Here is an 18,966-nt window from a genome sequence, read left to right on the forward strand (position 1 = left end):
TCGTTGATTTTGTTGGTGGGATCTAGACTGTTTAACATTCGTTGCTCCAATCGATGATACCTAGGTCGTTGATTTTGTCGGTGGGATGTTGGCCATTCAACATTCGTTTCTCAAATCGGTGATGTCTAGGCTGTTGATTTTATAGGTGGGATCTTGGCCATTCTTTTTCAACTGTATTTGACAAGTCATTAAACATTATAAATGTGGTCTGCAGTAAGATAGTTTGATCCATCACCTCAATCATAAACCTTTATGCAACCCTAAACCCTAAACCATGGCTTCATCAATAGTCAATGCAATTATGTATTATGATGGTGTCATCATAACAACTAAACATAGTTCAACGTTTTTAAGCGGTTCACCAAAGATCGTTCAACTTGACAACAAAATATCATTTGATGCCTTGAAGCAAGCTGTTGGAAATAGGATTAGTCTACCAAATCGTCAAGTGGTCAAGGATATACATTTTCGATTATCTGTATCATTTGTGGATGATTGAATGAACAATAAACCCTCTGACCCTGGACTTAAGAGGAGACAAAACATCTTTTCTCTTATGTTACATGTTTTCTTCTTTTTCTCTCACTCTCAGGTCCAACTTATTTCAAACCCTCATCTATTCACGTCAGGGAATCCAATTTATTTCATAACCTCATCTATTCATATCAAGGAATCCAATGCTTCAGAGCCTCATCTACTCATGTCAGGGAATCCAATGCTTTAGACAATCATCTATTCACATCAAGGAATCTAATGCTCCAAGCCCTAACCCTTACCCTGACCCTAGGTTATAATCCCTTAACCCTAACCCTTATATACAAAACTCATATCCACCTTCGCTTAACACATCTACACAACACTTCCTTGTTCTATTACTTTCTTCCAAGTTTGCAAACACAAAACCTCTATCAAATTTATTTCTTTGTTCTTTGTCTATTACACAATAAGTCTTCCTCATTTGTCAAATGGTTAGTACACTACGATGGTCAAATAATCAAAACAGATGAAAGGGATATGTTTCAAAGCTCTCACCCATTGTTCTTTGAAACAAAGCAATGCCTCACACTTGAGGCCTTGAAAATAAAAATCCACGAAAGGCTCTATCTTCAACCATAGGACAAAGTATGCAATATTTCATTCTGATACCCACAAGTAGTAGGGCACAAAATGCTAAAATTTATAGCAGTACAACTTGTTGACAACGAAGACATGAAAGGTATGATTTCAGTTATTCGCCAAATTAAGATTCTTCAATATTGTGAATTATATGCAAATGTCGAGCACAATACAGTTCCCACCCCAAAACCTAAACTAGTATCTCATCAACCACAATATTATCCTCAGTTCCATTATTCACACACATCCGATGCAACCTAAGGCACTTTTACTTTAACCCAACCAAAACAAAATATATTTGAACCAAACACATCTTCTTTTACCCAATTTCTTTTTGCACCATTTCCAACAATTTTTTTGACTCACAACCATTTTATGCTACTGAGGATCAACTGCACTCACACTTCAGTAAAGCCTTTCTCATCAACCCGACCAAACAAGCCTGAGTTTACAACAGAGCCAGGCTTACCTAACAAAGAACTCTGTCCATTTAGTGAGGATGAAGACGAAGTTCTACATAATCAAACCCAGGAGGACGATGATGAGGAAGAAGTCGATCCTGTTTCACCAACACATTCGTATCACCATGCTACATACCACCACACATGCAAAATTTTGAAGAATCTAATTTTCAAGATTTTGAATATGGTCATAGCTTGGATCGCGAAGAAGTCCAACATCTAGTGGGGACTCTCTTTGAATGGATGTGTTTCCTAACAAAACAAGAAGTATAACATGCTTTGCAACAGTGTCGTGTGAGCAAAGGAGCTAACTATAAGACACAACTATCAAACCAAACAAAGCTAATTGTCATTTGTGCTTGGAGGTGCAGAGCCTCATACATTCTTGCAAGTAAGCAGTGGGAAATAAGAAAGCTATGTGAACCCCATACATGTTCAAATCCTTCAATCTCACAAGATCATGCAAAGCTATCGTATTTGCTCATCAATAAAAGCATTCATGACTTGATTGAAAATGAACCATCAACTTCAGTGCTAGCCTTGATAGCACACACCAAAAGCATTGAACAATACACCACCACATACTGCAAAGCATGGTTGGCAAAGTAAAAGGCTATTGAAAACATTTACATCAACTAGGAAAGATCCTATCATGATCTACCGAGATTGTTGTAAGCTATGTAGCCATTTTTTCCTGGCATGGTGGTGGAGAAGGAAACATCGCCAATGTCAGCAGAAGGAGGTCAACCAGTAGAAGTTTTTGTCATGTTCTATCGTCTTTTTTGAAGTTTCAGACCGTGTATCAGTGGATTTCAATATTGCAATCCCATAGTTCAGGTCGATGGAATATGGTTGTACGATAAGTACAAGGGGACCTTACTTGTGGCAGTTGCATAAGATATCAACAATAAAATTCTTCCAATAGCCTTTGTTGTTCTTGAGAATGAATTAATGGGAGCATGGTTATTCTTCCTCCAAAATCTAAAAAGGCATGTCACCCCACAACATGGTTTGTGTTTGATTTCAGTCAGACACGAGTCAATCAAAAATGCCTATTCAAGATGTGATAGTGGATGGACGACACAAAATTCTATGTATGTGTTCTGTATTCGACACATTGCACAAAATTACATAGAGAGGTACAAGAACAACCCCATCAAGAAATTAATTATCAATATGGGTGAGTGTCAAATTTATTTCTCTTCATATTAAATATCACTTCATTTTGTATTTTTCACAATATTGTAATTGTATGTTTATAACTACTCAACATATGCAAGGATGGAGCATGCGTTCAATCACTAATACAACATTTTAAGGGAGGAAACAAATGTTGACCGAGCAATTAATTGGCTCAGCGAGATTCCGCAAGAAAAATGGACTCTCGCATGGGATGATGGCCGACGATGGAGGCACATGACCACCAATCTTATTGAGTCGATTCATTTGGTACTCAAGAAATCTGCTAAGAGGCGCGCTAGTAAAATCAACATATGTAAGGTGCATGTAATGCATTATTTAACAAAAAAGGAGGGAAGCCACAACAATGCTTGCATCTGACCAAGTTTATACGAAAGTAATAAACAAGGTCATCGAAGACGCACAGAGAAAGGAAAACACTCACACTGTTCTTGAGATCGATCGACGCGACACACGATTCTTGACCCATGAGACAAAAAACCCGAGAGAGGTTCGATTTGCTGGAGATTTCACAGTTAGGCTAGATGAAAGGTGGTGTGAATGTGGCAAATTCCAAAAATTACACATACCTTGTTCTTATGTTGTTGCTGCTTGTAAGCACGCTCATCATGAGTACAAAAACTACATACATCTTGTGTATGCATTGGAAAGTGTCTCCAACTTATATAGATGATTGTTTGGAGAATTGCGCAACAAAACCTATTGGCCATAGTGTCACGAGTCAATGATTTCCCCCAACCTAGAAAAGAAAAGAAGTACTAAGGGTCGTCATATCTCCTCTCGTATGCACACCGAAATGGATATCCAAGAACCGAGTCAACAAAGCAATTTTCCATGTGTCGCATCCCAGGTCATTCAAAGAAAAATTACCCTCACAGTGTAAGTTCAAGCCAACAACGTTCAATGTATGTCATATTGTTTGTATTTTTTAAATTTTGTTGTATTAATTCAAATTTAAATATTTTAGTTCAATTTAACTTGTTTCTATATTTTTAATCTTCTTTATTGCTCGTTTGCTACATTTTCTTTTTATTTTTATTATCATTTATATTTTTTCCACTTATTTTTAATAAGCTAAATGTTTTTATTAAATTAAAATTTTAAAATAAAATAAAATTTATTTTATCATTGACTTAAATAGTTTTCTAATTTAAAAAGTAACTTTTAAAATTCTATTAAATGTTAGTCTCTTTTCAGTAATTCAAAACATTTGATATGTAAAATATGATAAGTGATATCATTTGATAGGAAAAAATATTTAATGAACATTTACAATGTTATCATTACACATCTGGGGAGAGAGAAAAATAATTATAAAAAAATATAACTTTTATAGGATTTATGATATGATAACCAAGGAAACACGTAAAAAAATAAAATATGTTAATAAATAAGTAAAAAATGTAAGGATTGAGTTTAGTCTATTATGAGTTATAGATTTTATTTTTAGCATTGATTTAATTTATTTAAAAGTTTAACTTGGTCTATTAATCAATTTAAAGATGTACATTCAAGGTTTTACATAAGCCTAGATAAATTATATTTTTTTTATAAATTAATATGTATAAATTAGTAAGCTAAACAAATTAAAACACTATTTTTTTTATAAAAAAATTGTAACAAAAAATATATTTTTTTTAAAAAAACGAAAACAAAGAGTTAATTTTTTAAAATGTAACAAAAAATTGGAAAACTATTTAAAAAAAAAACAAAATAAAAAAAAACTGAAATAAGTAACAAAGAAAACACATTTTCAATTATTTTTTAAAAAAACCCTTACGATATGGGTTCCAGATATAATAAAGTTGTTTTAGAAAGAAAAAAAAAACATGTGAAATCGTTTCCTTTCACAATGAAAAAAAAAAATAGAACGAAAGTAAGAAACCAGCTTGGGAAACTAATTTCTCACTTTGTATAATAATTTGTATGTAAATAATTTTTAGATTGTATTATTTAAATAATTTTATTATTATTGGGATGAAAAATTCGAGAACTCCTTGCTATAACTGTTACAATATATACGTCGGCAATGACACAACTGAACAGTTCATTAAATAAATAAATAAAAATACTGTAAAGCGGAAAGCTTCTACTGTCATCTTAATAATGTGACTTCTAGAATCTTTGAGGGTGTCGAAGTAATTATATTTCATAAAAAAATAAACCAAAAAGTAGTACTACGTACTATATGTCTAAGCAATATCCATAAGAATCCAAGCAAGTTTAGATGAAATTATTTCTAAAAATTATAATCTAATCAATATAAAAATTTTATTGTTACTATTTAAATGTATTTAGTAATCTAAATTGTAATTAAAAATCGTAACACCAAGTACAAAAGAAATAATATTTGCATGATAAATAAAATTGAGACTGTTATTGCCAAATAGTGATCGGACACTAGATGATATGTGTTTGAATAATTTACTTTTATACTTTGATATAAAATAAATGATGAAAAATTGAGTAAAACAGCAAGAAATTATGTATGTTAATTCATCACTAGGATGTAGGCTCGTGAATATGAAGCATCTCAGGGTCTACGAAATCCAAATGTGTAGGGTCTTACCTCGATGTCCTTAGGTCTCTATTCCTATGTGTCGCAAAGCAACGCGAGGCTCCCCAGTAGTAATGATACAATGTGGCAGGACGTATCCGAGAGAATTGTTTTGCCTAATTTTCACAATATTGGCTAGCTAGGTAGCAATATGAATATGATGTATCATTACTAAAAAATATGGTGTACATGCTACCATTGTGTTGATTAGTCAATCCCAGATACCTGATCAAATGAATCTAACGGCAAAGAATCTGATTCATTGGGCCCATGCAACTCTGAAAGGTTATGACCATCCTCATCTATGACATTTAACATCGATCATGCAACAGTACACCATCTTAGATGCTCAACAGTTAACACTGCTTTCTTCTCCAACACCAATTGATATGATTAACTAAGAGTGCAACCAGATACATTTATTTATATTTTACCAAATTATTAATGTCAAATTGCCGTGCCCAATTCTTTTTTTTCTTCATTCTATTGTGCAGAGGGATAAAGTTTTGTAATGCACACAATGCATTGGTTGCACTTGTGCATACTACTAAATACCCCATGTGATGTACATTAAATATATATAAATGCAGAATGGAAAATTTAGGAATTGTTATATTATCTTTTAATAAATTTTTTTAAAATAATTTACTTAAGATATTTGTTTTCTATTTTTAGGAAACTTATTTGTGATTTGTCCTTAAAATATGTTATCATGAAATATTCTTTGTTTAATTTGTCTTGATTATGATTTCATAATTGGCGTCGGATTAGGATTTTACATTTAATAAAGATTTATTTATAATTTTTATTATATTTGGAAATATAAATACTCTTTATAACCTTCTAAGTTCTGGCTCAACTTAATTAGAGTATATTTATAAAATCCTAGCTAGAGGAAATACTCTTCTATAAAAGTAATAATTGTCCTAGATAGTTCTTTTGAATCAGCAATTGCCTTAGTATTCTAACTGATACTAAGAGGGTCTAACTTTTTTTTTTTTAAAGAAAAGGATCTAACTAAATTGATTAAATAAGATGTATGGATTGGGGGTTATATAAACTCTTAATATCTGTTTTTTGTTTTTATGGATATATAATAAAAAAGTATTCTAAGTGAGAAATTGTTAAGTTTATTGTTTACCAACCATCCACACAAGAATCTCATTTACGTACATAATAATAAGTGTAGGAATTTTCTATTAAAAAAAAGTGTAGGAATTGAGGGTAATAAATAAACGAAAACCTCACTCCCAAATTCCAAATTTTAAAATTTAAATCGGTGTAAATTGAGATGGTGGGATATCTTTTCTATGCTGTTTTTTTAGTGTATCCTTCGATGGGTTTGGATCCTTTTCAGCACCTTTTTCCTTCATTCCTCTCCATCCTTTTTTTTTCTCTTCTTTGTTTTTCCTTTTAACTTTAATCCCACACTTTTTATTTATTTTCTTTATTTTTTGGCTGCTGCACAAGTGGGAGCGAGAGAGAATAATCCAATTTGATCCTTCCATGCACTCAATAGTCTAGAGGCTAATTTTTCATAATACAACATTACTAAAAGTGATAATTATTTTTATTAATATTGTTTTTTTGTATACACATAAATCTTAATATCAAACTCAAACATCGTGTTTTAAAGGGTCCAAATTCCTTTTATTCAACCAACTCATGTTGATATTATTCAAACCCATTAATTTTATGAATATTCAGGTGCGCCCTTTATTCAACGCATCCTTCAGCTAGATATATGGATTTAGTGAATGAGGTTTGATCTTTTAGTTAATTTATATAAATTTGTTTGTAGGTCTTTAGCTATATATATACACTTTATTGATAGTCTAGCTAAATACACCTGGCCTTTTACTTTTTGCAATGTGTCAATGCATAATATGCATTAATTACCAAATAATACTAACAATTAAATAGTTAAATAATAAAAGCAGAAGAAAACTAGGCCAATCGTGATATTGGTCCTAGTGTTTGGAAAGTGTCACAATTCTGATAGCTGTACCCATCAATTCATTAGTCCTGTTGTGTGTTGTCTTTCTTTCTGTATTGCATACATTGGATGCTTTCTCTTTAGAGAAGAGGAAGAAGAGATTCAGAGAATGAGTGAGTCTTCAACGTTGAAGATTAGAAAGTTCTCTCTGACTCTTAGTACCCTTCTTAAATATACTTAATTTTTAACAGTGCGTTGAAATGTAAACAAAATTTTGTACTACTATATTTTAATTTAATTTTCTGTCCATATGCTTTCATTTGACTTGTGTGCATGGCTCTCTCTCTGTCTCCTAAATGATAAAAGTAATATTTTTTTAACTGTCCAAAAACCGGGGTCCTTATTTATAAGGCACAAGCGCTACCCACCAAAGCTTCATTCAGATTAGAAAGTGAGAGTTTGGATTCTCAAAGACAGATTGAGATTTTACACAGAGAGAGAGAGAGAGAGAGAGAGAGAGAGAGAGAGAGAGAGAGAGAGAGATGGGAAGAGCTCCATGTTGTGACAAGGCAAGTGTTAAGAGAGGGCCATGGTCACCAGAAGAAGACACAAAGCTGAAGGAGTACATAGAGAAGCATGGAACTGGAGGGAACTGGATTGCTCTTCCTCAGAAAGCTGGTAATTAAGCTAATGTTATGATTTTATTAAAAAAGAATGCTTAAATGTGCTTTTGTGAGATCTCTTATATATGTGTAAATGTTTATGATCAGGACTTAAGAGATGTGGAAAAAGTTGTAGATTGAGATGGCTCAACTATCTCAGGCCTAACATTAAGCATGGAGATTTCTCAGATGAGGAAGACAGAATAATTTGCAGCCTTTATGTGAATATTGGAAGCAGGTATAATAGTTACCAACATTTAATGCAACAACACTATTAATAGTGCTGAACAATTATTTTTAGCATTTTCTCACCAATCTAAGCATAGAGATTTTCCTAGCCTCTTTTTTTTTTCTCCTTTAATCGCCATCAAACACTTGCTCCGGAGAAACACTGATAAAGTTTCTATTAGTGTAGCTAAAAGAGGTAAATAATAATAATAAATGAGAGAAAAAGAGCAATAAAAACTAGTCCTTTTTTATAAAAAAAAATACCCCTTTTTTCAAATAAAAAACCTTGATTGTTGTTCAGAATCTGCCTAGCACTTCCTCATGCATGCCAAGTTGATCCAACACCAGTATCCACTATCTCTAATTAAGATATTGAGTAAATAACTTTTGTTAGTTGGAAGCTTAATTAATAACATAACCCATTAGGATATACCTAGTGATATGAAATGTTTGAATAACTTATACAGCTTACACAAGGTCTTAAGTTCAAACTATGTACAGAAAAAAACTGAACTAACTTTCATGTATTTATTAACAGGTGGTCAATTATAGCTGCTCAGTTACCAGGAAGGACAGACAATGATATCAAGAACTACTGGAACACAAAGTTGAAGAAAAAACTCATGGGTTTGCTTCCTCTTTCTCATCACAGAAAACAACCTTCATTTCCATCCTCTTTTACCCTTCAAAACCCTCCACTCTCTCCTTCAGCTCACCAACTGTACGGAGAGTACTGCACCTACACCCCAACAACAACCACATCTTTCACAAGTAATATTGAACCACCCTTTTCCCTTCCTTCAAGTAACTATGCAAGCACAAGTGACATAACTACCTCAGTTTCTCACCCCTTTTACCAAAACCAAGACTCCATGCAATGCTATTACCCAATTATGAGAGACAACAGCAGCAACAACAACAACAACATGCTTATGTTTGGAAGCGAAGGAAGTTGCAGTACTTCCTCTGATGGAAGCTGCACTAATCAAGGCAGAGAAATTATCAAGCAAGAAGAAAGAATTGGCTGCCACAGCTACAACAATAATAATGATAACTTTATGCTTAGTCACAGCAACAACATTAATGATGGAGAAAAGTCATGTGCTGCTGGTGAGTGGTTTAGCCAAACACTACTAGCACCGTTGGGTTATGATATTGAGGATATTAAGCAATTGATTAGTAGCAGCAGTAGCACTACTATCTTCAATAATGTTGATGAAAACAAGACAGAAGAGAAGGCCATGTACTACTACTACTACTAGTGACTGCAAACTGATTATGATGATGATGATGACTGAATCTGACTACTGGTAAAAAAATATGATGATGGAGAAAGGGTATGTTGATGTTGGTGTGGCAAAGATTCAGAAGAAAAAAAAATTGATGAGATTTTTCTGGGGTTCTGCGTTCTTTGATGAAACATTTCTTGTTTTGACAGTACATGGTAAAAGCTTCTTTATATTTTGTATATATCTTCTCGGAAAGGGTGATGATGATTATGATGACGACGAAGAACATGATGTTAGATTATTTTTTTGTTAATTAAGTATTCTCTCCAATCAGATATTAATGTTGTGAAAAACAGCCAATGTCAATTCAAATTATTTTATATTAGGGATTATATATATATATATATATATATATATATATATATGTATATATATATGTATATATATAACATAGTTTAGTGTGTTAAGTACTACTACTACGCATTGTTATAAATTAATCTATATCTTCTTGATATGTATTATGTAATTATATATGAGAATTTGTGAATTTGTTATCTGTCAGAGACTGCATTATTGAGATGAGCAGTCCGTTGAAGAATCATTTGCAAAGAGTGATGAAGATGGCTACGTTTGCAATGAAAACCTCAATTTTTCTTAGCACTAATAATAAATGGAAAGCTATGATATATGGCCAACAAAAGAAAGAGACTATGATGCTAGGGAAATTTTGTTGTCTTGTGTGGAAGTCTGGGTGCTCACTAACTTGAAATTATGTAATAAATTATTAGCCGTTTTGAACAAGTTTCTTTTGATTAGTGTGTCTGACGACAACAAAGGCGGCAAAAACCATGAAAACTTGTTTCCTTTAGTTCCTGCGAAATAGAAGCCATTGTTGACAATTTCACCCAGATTTTTCACTTTAGTTTATCTAAAAATTAAAAATAAAAGGAAAAAAAAAGCATATACCCTTAGAGTGCACAATAATTGTATAGTACTGTCATTTAATAAAAACATACCATAAATATTTGTTAATTTTAATAATAATAAAAAAAAAACTTCATAGCCCATTGCTGAGAGGCTCTTCGCTATGCGAAGGTATGGGGGAGGGATATATTGTACGCCTTACCCTTGCATATGCAAAGAGGCTGTTTCCGAATTCGAAACCATGACCAACAAGTCACGAAGGCACAACTTTAACGTTGCACCAGGGCTCGCCCTCATTAATTTTAATCATAGTTAATTAAATAAATCATACTAATAATAATTTATATATGATTAAATGATTTGGTGTAAAATTATTTTTCATCATTAATATATAATCATTAAATTCTGAAAACAAATATTAAGTTTTCTTCTTTCTTTTTTTTTTTTCTTTATTAAAAAGTAAAGAGAACATGTATTCACAGTATAAAGAATTTTTACATCTCCAATTAATCATATATCATGCACCATGATAAATTTGTTGTATGTCTTTTACATCAACTAATTTAAAATTTATACTCAACGTAATTTTTTATTAATTGACAGTAATGTAAAAAAATTATACTATAATACATAGAAAATAAACTTTTTTAAATTAGTTATGCGTTTTTCTCATAGAAAGATTTTAAAATTTTACTTGAATTTGATGGTTAAACTGTGCTTTTAATCTTTACAACTGATATTCAGCTTTAATTTAGTTCTTATATAAAATATTGTTAATTAGCCAGGTTCAATTTATAATTATTTTAAATCAACCCACTATCTTATATTATATATAAAATTGTTTGTTTACCAACATTACATTGGTTCAAGTAGAATTATGTTGGGGTCCTTTAAACAAAATTTTGATTCGGGTCTTGTAAATAAAAAATATAATAATAATCAAAACGGATGATTGAATAAATTTTCCAATAAAGAAATAAGCAGTAGATATTTTGCAAATTAAACAAAAAAATTGTTTATTTAATGTTTAATACATTAAAGCATATGGATCACATAAAAAATGTGTAACATACATAAAGATTAGAAACAATGTAATTCTGGTCCATGATATTTTTGCTTTTGTTTCCATGTTTTACGTAAACTATATGTCAATTAATTTTATGATATATTAGCAATAGATGATAGGGAGGAAATTGATTAAAAAACGATAATACAAACAAACAAGAACTTAATTGAAAAACATTTTTTTTATAAACGATTAAATTAAAGAAATGAAAAATTGCATAAAGAGAGGCATAATATATTTTAATTGAATTTAATAATATAATTAATTATTTTTTTATCAACAAATATAAATTATTAGTTTTTATTAGCACATTTAAATCACATATAGTGGCAAAAAATAACGTATTAAATCTAAATGGACCCCATGTATATACATGAACCCTCCCCTAGTTGGTGCTATTCCTTTTGTTTTTTTTTTAAATGAAAGAAATGCAAGATTATTAAATAACAAAATCAAGCTCCACAAAAGTACTTATATTTATATATCTTATTATATCATCTTTATAGGTTATTTATCACTCTCAATATATAGTATAATATTTTTTATTATCATATTATTGATATTTTCAGTAAAATTATGATTAATTTATTGAACATCTTTGATATGATTTTATTCTTTTAATGATGTTTTTTTTTAATGTAAGACTCTAATTTGAAATCTTAGATAAGGAGATCAAATGCAGTGATGATTCTCGACAATTGCACACATGTGCAGTTGTGCGTCAATTAGAAACAAATATACAAGTATAACACTAATTAAAGTTAATTATAATGATCTAATTATTAATTAATATTTGTGTATGGTTTCATTTAAGAAAAATAATAATTAATAAAGCATGAAGCGTGCAATTGGCAAATCATGTACAGGAACAAGATTGACGATAATATGTTGGCTTGTTTCGAAGGCATTGGGGATTGGGAACGTATATAGTACAGAACAGGAACAGCATACGTTTGTAGAAGCGACAAAATTTAATTTTTATAGAATTTGTTTTTTAGTTTAAATAATACTACTGTAAACTTTTCCTTTAAATCTGTAAATTAGTTCATTAAAGAGCCTTAATTACTTTTTTTTTTATCATAGATTACACCACATTGACTCAAAAAAAAAAAAAAAGATTACACTGCATTGACCTTCTATTTTGTTTTATATGGGAACGCATACAAATTAAATTATGATGTCAGAGAAGAGTCACAATACCGACATCAAAATTCAAAACTCAAATTCTACATGTGAACCGTAAATTCGACCTCGATATGTATTAAGTGATTAACATATTCCATTTTAAATTCAATCAATTAATTAATTAATAGTAATGAATTATTAAGAAGTTATTAGTTGTCAACCAACGAAAATGATTTACATAACAGAATAGCCGTTTTAGGTCTTAAACATCCAGCTGGTGGACTTTGATTGGCTATTGTCTGCAACCAAGATAGAAGAACAGTCACCACAATCACATTATTTGAGCTATTTTATTTTATTCATTGGACTTATATATTTTTCACTTGAATTGTTTCTACCTGTTCATGGAATATTTTCCACAAACCATAATTTGAATAAGGAACAAAGTGGAAAATAATGTAAAGCCATAATAGACTGTGTAATGTAAACCAAGAGACATTTTAAGGATTCTTATTCAAATAAAATTATATGTTCATACGTATTAGTTAAAAAGCAAACCAAGCACAATTTGACTAATTAATCGTTTCATATTTCTGTGACGATCGACGACTTTATCGAAGTCTAGAATGTTAAAAGAAATCTCTCGTTGAGTATTGGAAATAGACAGACATTATATTATCTGCATTTTTTCTTTCTTCACTAAAGCTAGGTTTTAATATTAATTGTTATGGTAATGCAGAAAGGATAAGGAATTTTAATATTAGAAAACCAATATTAAAACTACATTACTAGACGTCAAGTTAGGGGAAACTATTTTGGACTCAACTCGAGATCTAGGCCTAAAGGTAGCCCAACCCGCGCAAAGGGCCCAATTCAAGAATATTATTCGTTCTGGTTTGACTACAAATTTTTCATTCTTCACGGTAAGCATGAAAAATACTATTACATATTATATATAATATATTTTCATATAATATGTCCTATATATATATATATATATATATATATATATATATATATAAAGAATCACAGCATGATCCTTTTTATTCACTCTGGTTTTACTACAAATTTTGCGTTCTTCACGGGAAGCTACATCAGTGGAGAGATGAAAATGTATCACAGAAGAGCCGGGCCAGCAACAAAAAAAATAAGAGAAGATTTCATAGCAGAAAGCATGTAGCAACAGTGCAACATTATATATAGAACAGCCATGGACCAGAGTACCAATAGGGAAGACAAAAACCAAATTGTATTCCAAAAAAATTTAGCAGTGAAGAGACCCCTTTGAAGATGCCAGCAATACAGCAATATGCTACAACCAGCTTCACCAAAGAGTTGCAAACAGAGATGACAATTGGAAGGATCTGAATAGGATCCTATAGTACCGTCTTCATATTTACATTAAAAAATAATATCAGTACCCTCCCATACTCGCACAGATAATATATTAATTACTATTTTGTAACATATATTAATTATATATGATATGTGCAACCCGTACTGGTACCCACTACCCACATCCATATTCACATAAATTTGTGTGTATATATTTATCTCATACTTAGCTTCAATATTATAGATAATTATCTGTTCCGTTCAGCTTGTAAATATTTTTGTAGATGTCTGCGGAATCTAGATACATTTTGTCATCTCTAGTTGCAAACAAGTGTTTACATGGAAAAGGATTATTCTAAAGTGAGCTTGCTTCTAATTCTAAAGTAAGCAAGTGTGTAAGACTTTATGTGTAATCATACATCTATTGTTAATAAAGTGCAACACGATCTTAATCCACTATGATGTGTTTGGGAATTGGATTTTGGATGGAAATAGAGAGGAGGACAAGTTTTTCGTATTTCTAATAATTCTCTAACTTAATAATTTTTCTAATAAAATAATAAATTAGCATAAACTTAATGTGCTAGTTTTTTGTTTATTTTTATAAACATTGCATGATCAAAGGGGTGTACGATTTACCTTTAGAATAAACTCACTTTAAAGGAACTTCTTGCGTTTGCATCCTCGTTTTTACTAAGTGGAGTGACACGCCAATTTACTCACTTAAAATCTTCATAAAAGGATTGCTCCAAAGAATAGTCAACTATACAGAATCAAGTGGTTTATTGTTTCTGAATTAGATATGCACATAGCACACATTTGGAGAACTAGCAATTTGACACAGATATGCATAATTTAGCACGTCGAAGCAAATTTTGATATCCATGTAACATGGTTCTTAATTCTAATATCATATAGAATATTTTGGGAGGACAACATTAGATTCAGGAGGTAAAACATATATAAGTAAACAAAGGCAAAGGAATTGAAAACCAGAATGTTCACCTGACGGTGTTATCTTTAAGCATGAGCAGCAGCTTGTTCACCTCCTAATATTTTTAGATCAAAGAGTTCAATCCAGTATCCATCAGGATCCTTAATAAATGCTAAACCTTTTATTTCCCCTGCAGAAAATAACTCCAAAATAAAGAAAACTTGAAAGTAATGTTTGAAGCAGTAATGCTGGGAAAAAAACCCTGCGATGGAATCAGCAGGGTTCAGACATTTACCATTACCATTGACATTTAACATTTGTGCATCACGAGTTACTAAAAATTTGCAGCCAACAATTGAGAGCCCAAATGCCAGATAGTTGTGCAACTATAATATGCTATAATTTCTATAATGCACAGGAACAATACAAACCCAAAATAAATATAATTTCCATGAAGGGAACAAAAGCAGTTCACATAGTTATCTATTGTACAACAGACCTAAAACGCAAACCATTTATAGCTGTTAAAAAATGGCAATGATGAACTTGCAGCACTAGAAAGAATTGAGAACTAAGACAGATTGTTACCATCATCTGGTTTCGTAACAAACTCAACTCCCAGATTCTGAAATCTTTCACATGCCTTGTATGTGTCATCAACAGCTATGCCAATGTGTCCTGTAAAGGCAACTTATTATTAGAATTTGATATCCTATTTATCCAATAAGGCAAAGAACACTATAAGTAAATCTAGTAAATAGTCATGGAAACAAATAATTAATTACAGCCATGTTAATGACATGAAAGCTAGCACAAAATATATCCAGTAAACAAAAATAATTACATACATGTCAATGACTGGAAAATTGTCACCAGAGTGACCAGGAAAAAAATTAACTTCTTCAAATAAGGACCTTAACATTGCAAAAAGGAGGCAAGAATAATAGTAAGCAATTCAGCATTTTTTTTAGGATAACAAGCTCAAAAGCGTAACCAGAAAATCAAGAAAAGACCAAGGCGGTAAAGTCAAAATATTTACCAAGTTAAATGAAATGAAATATGATACCATAGCCAAGAGGTTCAGAATTGCCATTGTGGTACCCTTTGAACTCTGGATCATTTTCAGTACCCCAATTACTGTACATTATGTTATTGTTAGATAAGAGACACTGGGATAAAGAAATATGACATATTTACGTTCCTTACTCTGTTAGTTCCATTGTAGCCTTCTGAGAAAAGGTCCAAACCGTTCTTTCAACTGGATTACTTGGAGCTTTTGTCGTATCCTAGACAACAAAGTTATGTAAGAAAAAAAGATGAAATAAAGGGCATATCAATGAAAATTAGAAAAACTCTGTAGAGAGATAGTTGATATTTAAGAATTATTTAGAAAAAAATATTATTGCCATCACAACATATGCATAATCCACATCCAGTAATTAATCCAATTCACGCAACTTAATTTTCACTAGCAAACAGGTACGACAATATATATCATAATTACGACTTTACCTAAAAAATAGCATAATTACCTCGTAGCCCATAAAGTATAGGCTGAACTTCATCTCCAGAAAATCCAATCTCTTAAGCAAACTAAACCAACAAACAAACTGTTGTCATCATTCAAAGCATTAACAACCAAAGACGAAACTCAAAATAATTAAATTTCGCAGCTACACATATAATATTCGTGAACATATATATATATATATATATAGAGAGAGAGAGAGAGAGACCAATGCAATGGTCTCTAATTAAGTGTTACACTAGACACAATATATTAAATTCACCAAAAAAAAAAAAGACAAAATATATTAGTTCGAATTTAACTTTAATATACTGTCATTGTAAAGATTTTTAGGATGTCAATCATAAAATATTTTATGTATGACTTTTTAAATAATTATTATAAAAACTAAAACTTGCCATATATGTCGATCTTAGATTAAATGATCGTGTCTCATTCTAATTAAATTCTATCAGTTTTGTTAAAGGTTAAGTCCATTTTGAAGCACAAACAAATAAATAATCAATACAAAAATTGTTACATCTAAAAGAAAAACTTACTACGTGCCCAAGACACGAGAATAAAAATCAAGGCTCACTTTGGGGTCCTTGATTCGAAACATCTGCAAGTCAAATAACAGTTAAAGAGTCAATCAAACACCTATAACAAACAATAACAGTAATATAAGTAGAGATTAATGTTCATACAGTTACGGTATAAAGCAATTTTATATTATCAATTAAATATAAATGAGATAAATTTTTTTACAATATTTATTATAAAAGTTAATAAATTTATCATATGATAATTTTATTATTAAAAGAGGGTCTTTACTGTGTGCGTGCATGACCTATCTTTTCATATAAGCTCACAGTTTGTTGCGTAAAGTAAGCCTTAGTAGCTTGATCAGGAGTTGTATGGAGACCGGGGTTGTTGGAAGGTGATTCCTTCGGTTCAGAACAATCGCAATTGATTCGGTTACTGTGTCCATACAAGTCTAGTTGTGCTCTTAGTAGATTTGTTGTTTATAAGAGTGATTGCAGAGAGAGAACGTACCTTGACCTTGTGATCTTGAATGCAGAGAGACAAGAAGATGACGAATGTTATGTGTGATTGACAAAATTAGAGCAATTTTAGAATATATGAAACTGGTATTTTGAAACATGTTATTTAAACCGTTGATCACATTATATAGGGAGTTCAATAAGTCAAAATTGAAGTGAGAGTCTATGCGGGATGCGAAAGAGACTCACCAACTAACAAGTTCTACGTGGTATGTATCCCAAGGGAGTTCTCACTTCTCACTTCTCAGTTAAACAAAAATTAAAAAAACTTCTTCTCATTGAATGCACCATTGCTGATGATGAGTCCTTCATGCCCAGGCCATTGTCATGCGTCCTTTCTCACTTAATTCTCTTTTGCCCTATTAAGAAATCTAGATATAGCTTGCATGTTGTTGTAGATCTCCTAACTTTATATATCAAGTTTTCCATTCATTAATTAATGGCTCAATTATACAAATCATCCTTTCATTATAATTAAAAAATGAATTGAGTTTCTCAATTATTGAATAGTTCAATCAAAATATATAATTATTTTAAAACACTTTCATTGAGTAACTCAATTGGTCCTCTAATTGTTTAAAAATACTACAATTATATCATTTTTATCAACTTCTTTAGTGTGATCAATAAAAATTGTATATAAACATTTTTATATCAATTGTATTAACAACAAATATAAAAATATATATATTTATATTGGGGACAGATCTTAACAATAACTATTTTTACATAAATTGCATTGGAAATTAATGTAAAAATTTCTTATTTTATGTTGATTGTATGAAAAAAAAGGATACAGTTGTAATATTTTTAAACAAGTGGAGGACCTAATTGAATTTTTAATAATTAAAGGATTCAATTAAACTTTTAATTAAAATTAAGACACAAATTATATAATTAAAACTGCAAAAAAGAATAGAAAGTTCTTCACCCCTAGTTTTTGGCATGCTTCCTTTCTCACCTATGTCGCGTTTGTCCTTTTAAGAAATCTAGTTAGGGCATGTTTGGAGTACCATTGCATCCTCTCAAATGCAGTTTGCCCACGGCACCTCCCTTATATCTTTTCCATTTAGATGCATAGGAATTCATGGAGCCAAAGTTTCAACGGGTAAACAAACATGCACTTAGGTTGCATACTTGTATAGCATGTTTGAAAAGGACATGGTTTTCCGCATCTAAATAAATGCTATTATCTTTTTATTGGGAGAAATCAAATTCATGTACTAGGTGATTTATAATAAGATTAAGCAACTAAATTAGATCCCATTATCTAAATATATGCTACTAGTTGTGGCTTTTGGAATTTTTATGCATGGAACATGAATTTGGGGTTCCAAATCGTATAGTTAGATCTCCTTGCATTATAAAACTATGTCCATATACAATTTCCGATGACTCAAGTTTTTTTACTAGTTAAAAAAATTGTTTAACTTTATTAATAATATACAGAAAATCATATAATAAAATGAAAAAAAAAAAAAAACATATACGACATAATTTTATCCTTTCCAACAAAAAATTTTATCCTTTTACCATAAACAGTGAATGCCCTAGTTAGCATTTGCCTCTCACGTATTATTACTGTTCTAGAGTCCTGCATATGATTATGTTAGAGTGTCTTT

The 18,966-nt window shown here is 31.0% G+C and overlaps 2 protein-coding genes across 2 annotated transcripts; one reads left to right on the forward strand and one right to left on the reverse strand.

Annotated features, from left to right (window-relative positions):
• Positions 1-7,444: 7,444 nt before the first annotated feature.
• LOC100779186 (transcription factor RAX2) lies at positions 7,445-9,936 on the forward strand. Its single transcript, XM_003538139.5, has 3 exons — positions 7,445-7,948; positions 8,041-8,170; positions 8,699-9,936. Exons 1-3 carry the CDS (start codon positions 7,813-7,815, stop codon positions 9,420-9,422), a joined length of 990 nt encoding a protein of 329 aa, XP_003538187.1. The 5' UTR covers positions 7,445-7,812; the 3' UTR covers positions 9,423-9,936.
• A 3,608-nt stretch (positions 9,937-13,544) lies between these two features.
• On the reverse strand, positions 13,545-17,681 carry GLYI-14 (putative lactoylglutathione lyase). Its single transcript, XM_006591054.4, has 8 exons — positions 17,337-17,681; positions 16,841-16,902; positions 16,306-16,366; positions 15,980-16,059; positions 15,840-15,910; positions 15,362-15,451; positions 14,845-14,963; positions 13,545-13,892 (listed from the first exon to the last, which is right to left on the reverse strand). The coding sequence occupies exons 2-7, from the start codon at positions 16,900-16,902 to the stop codon at positions 14,860-14,862; spliced, it is 468 nt and encodes a 155-aa protein (XP_006591117.1). The 5' UTR covers positions 17,337-17,681; the 3' UTR covers positions 13,545-13,892; positions 14,845-14,859.
• Positions 17,682-18,966: the final 1,285 nt, after the last annotated feature.

The sequence above is a fragment of the Glycine max genome, chromosome 11 (genome assembly GCF_000004515.6).
Source record: "Glycine max cultivar Williams 82 chromosome 11, Glycine_max_v4.0, whole genome shotgun sequence".
Classification (NCBI taxonomy): domain Eukaryota; kingdom Viridiplantae; phylum Streptophyta; class Magnoliopsida; order Fabales; family Fabaceae; genus Glycine; species Glycine max.

Bases quoted from the DNA above. Each gene is read 5' to 3' on its own strand.
- LOC100779186 (XM_003538139.5), top strand. From the start codon at position 7,813: ATGGGAAGAGCTCCATGTTGTGACAAGGCAAGTGTTAAGAGAGGGCCA. The intron at 7,949-8,040 runs GTAATTAAGCTA...GTTTATGATCAG, and splicing joins TGCTCTTCCTCAGAAAGCTG to GACTTAAGAGATGTGGAAAA. The intron at 8,171-8,698 runs GTATAATAGTTA...ATTTATTAACAG, and splicing joins TATGTGAATATTGGAAGCAG to GTGGTCAATTATAGCTGCTC.
- GLYI-14 (XM_006591054.4), bottom strand. From the start codon at position 16,902: ATGTTTCGAATCAAGGACCCCAAAGTGAGCCTTGATTTTTATTCTCGT. The intron at 15,911-15,979 runs GTAAGGAACGTA...CATAATGTACAG, and splicing joins GCTACAATGGAACTAACAGA to TAATTGGGGTACTGAAAATG. The intron at 14,964-15,361 runs GTAACAATCTGT...TATTTTCTGCAG, and splicing joins TGTTACGAAACCAGATGATG to GGGAAATAAAAGGTTTAGCA.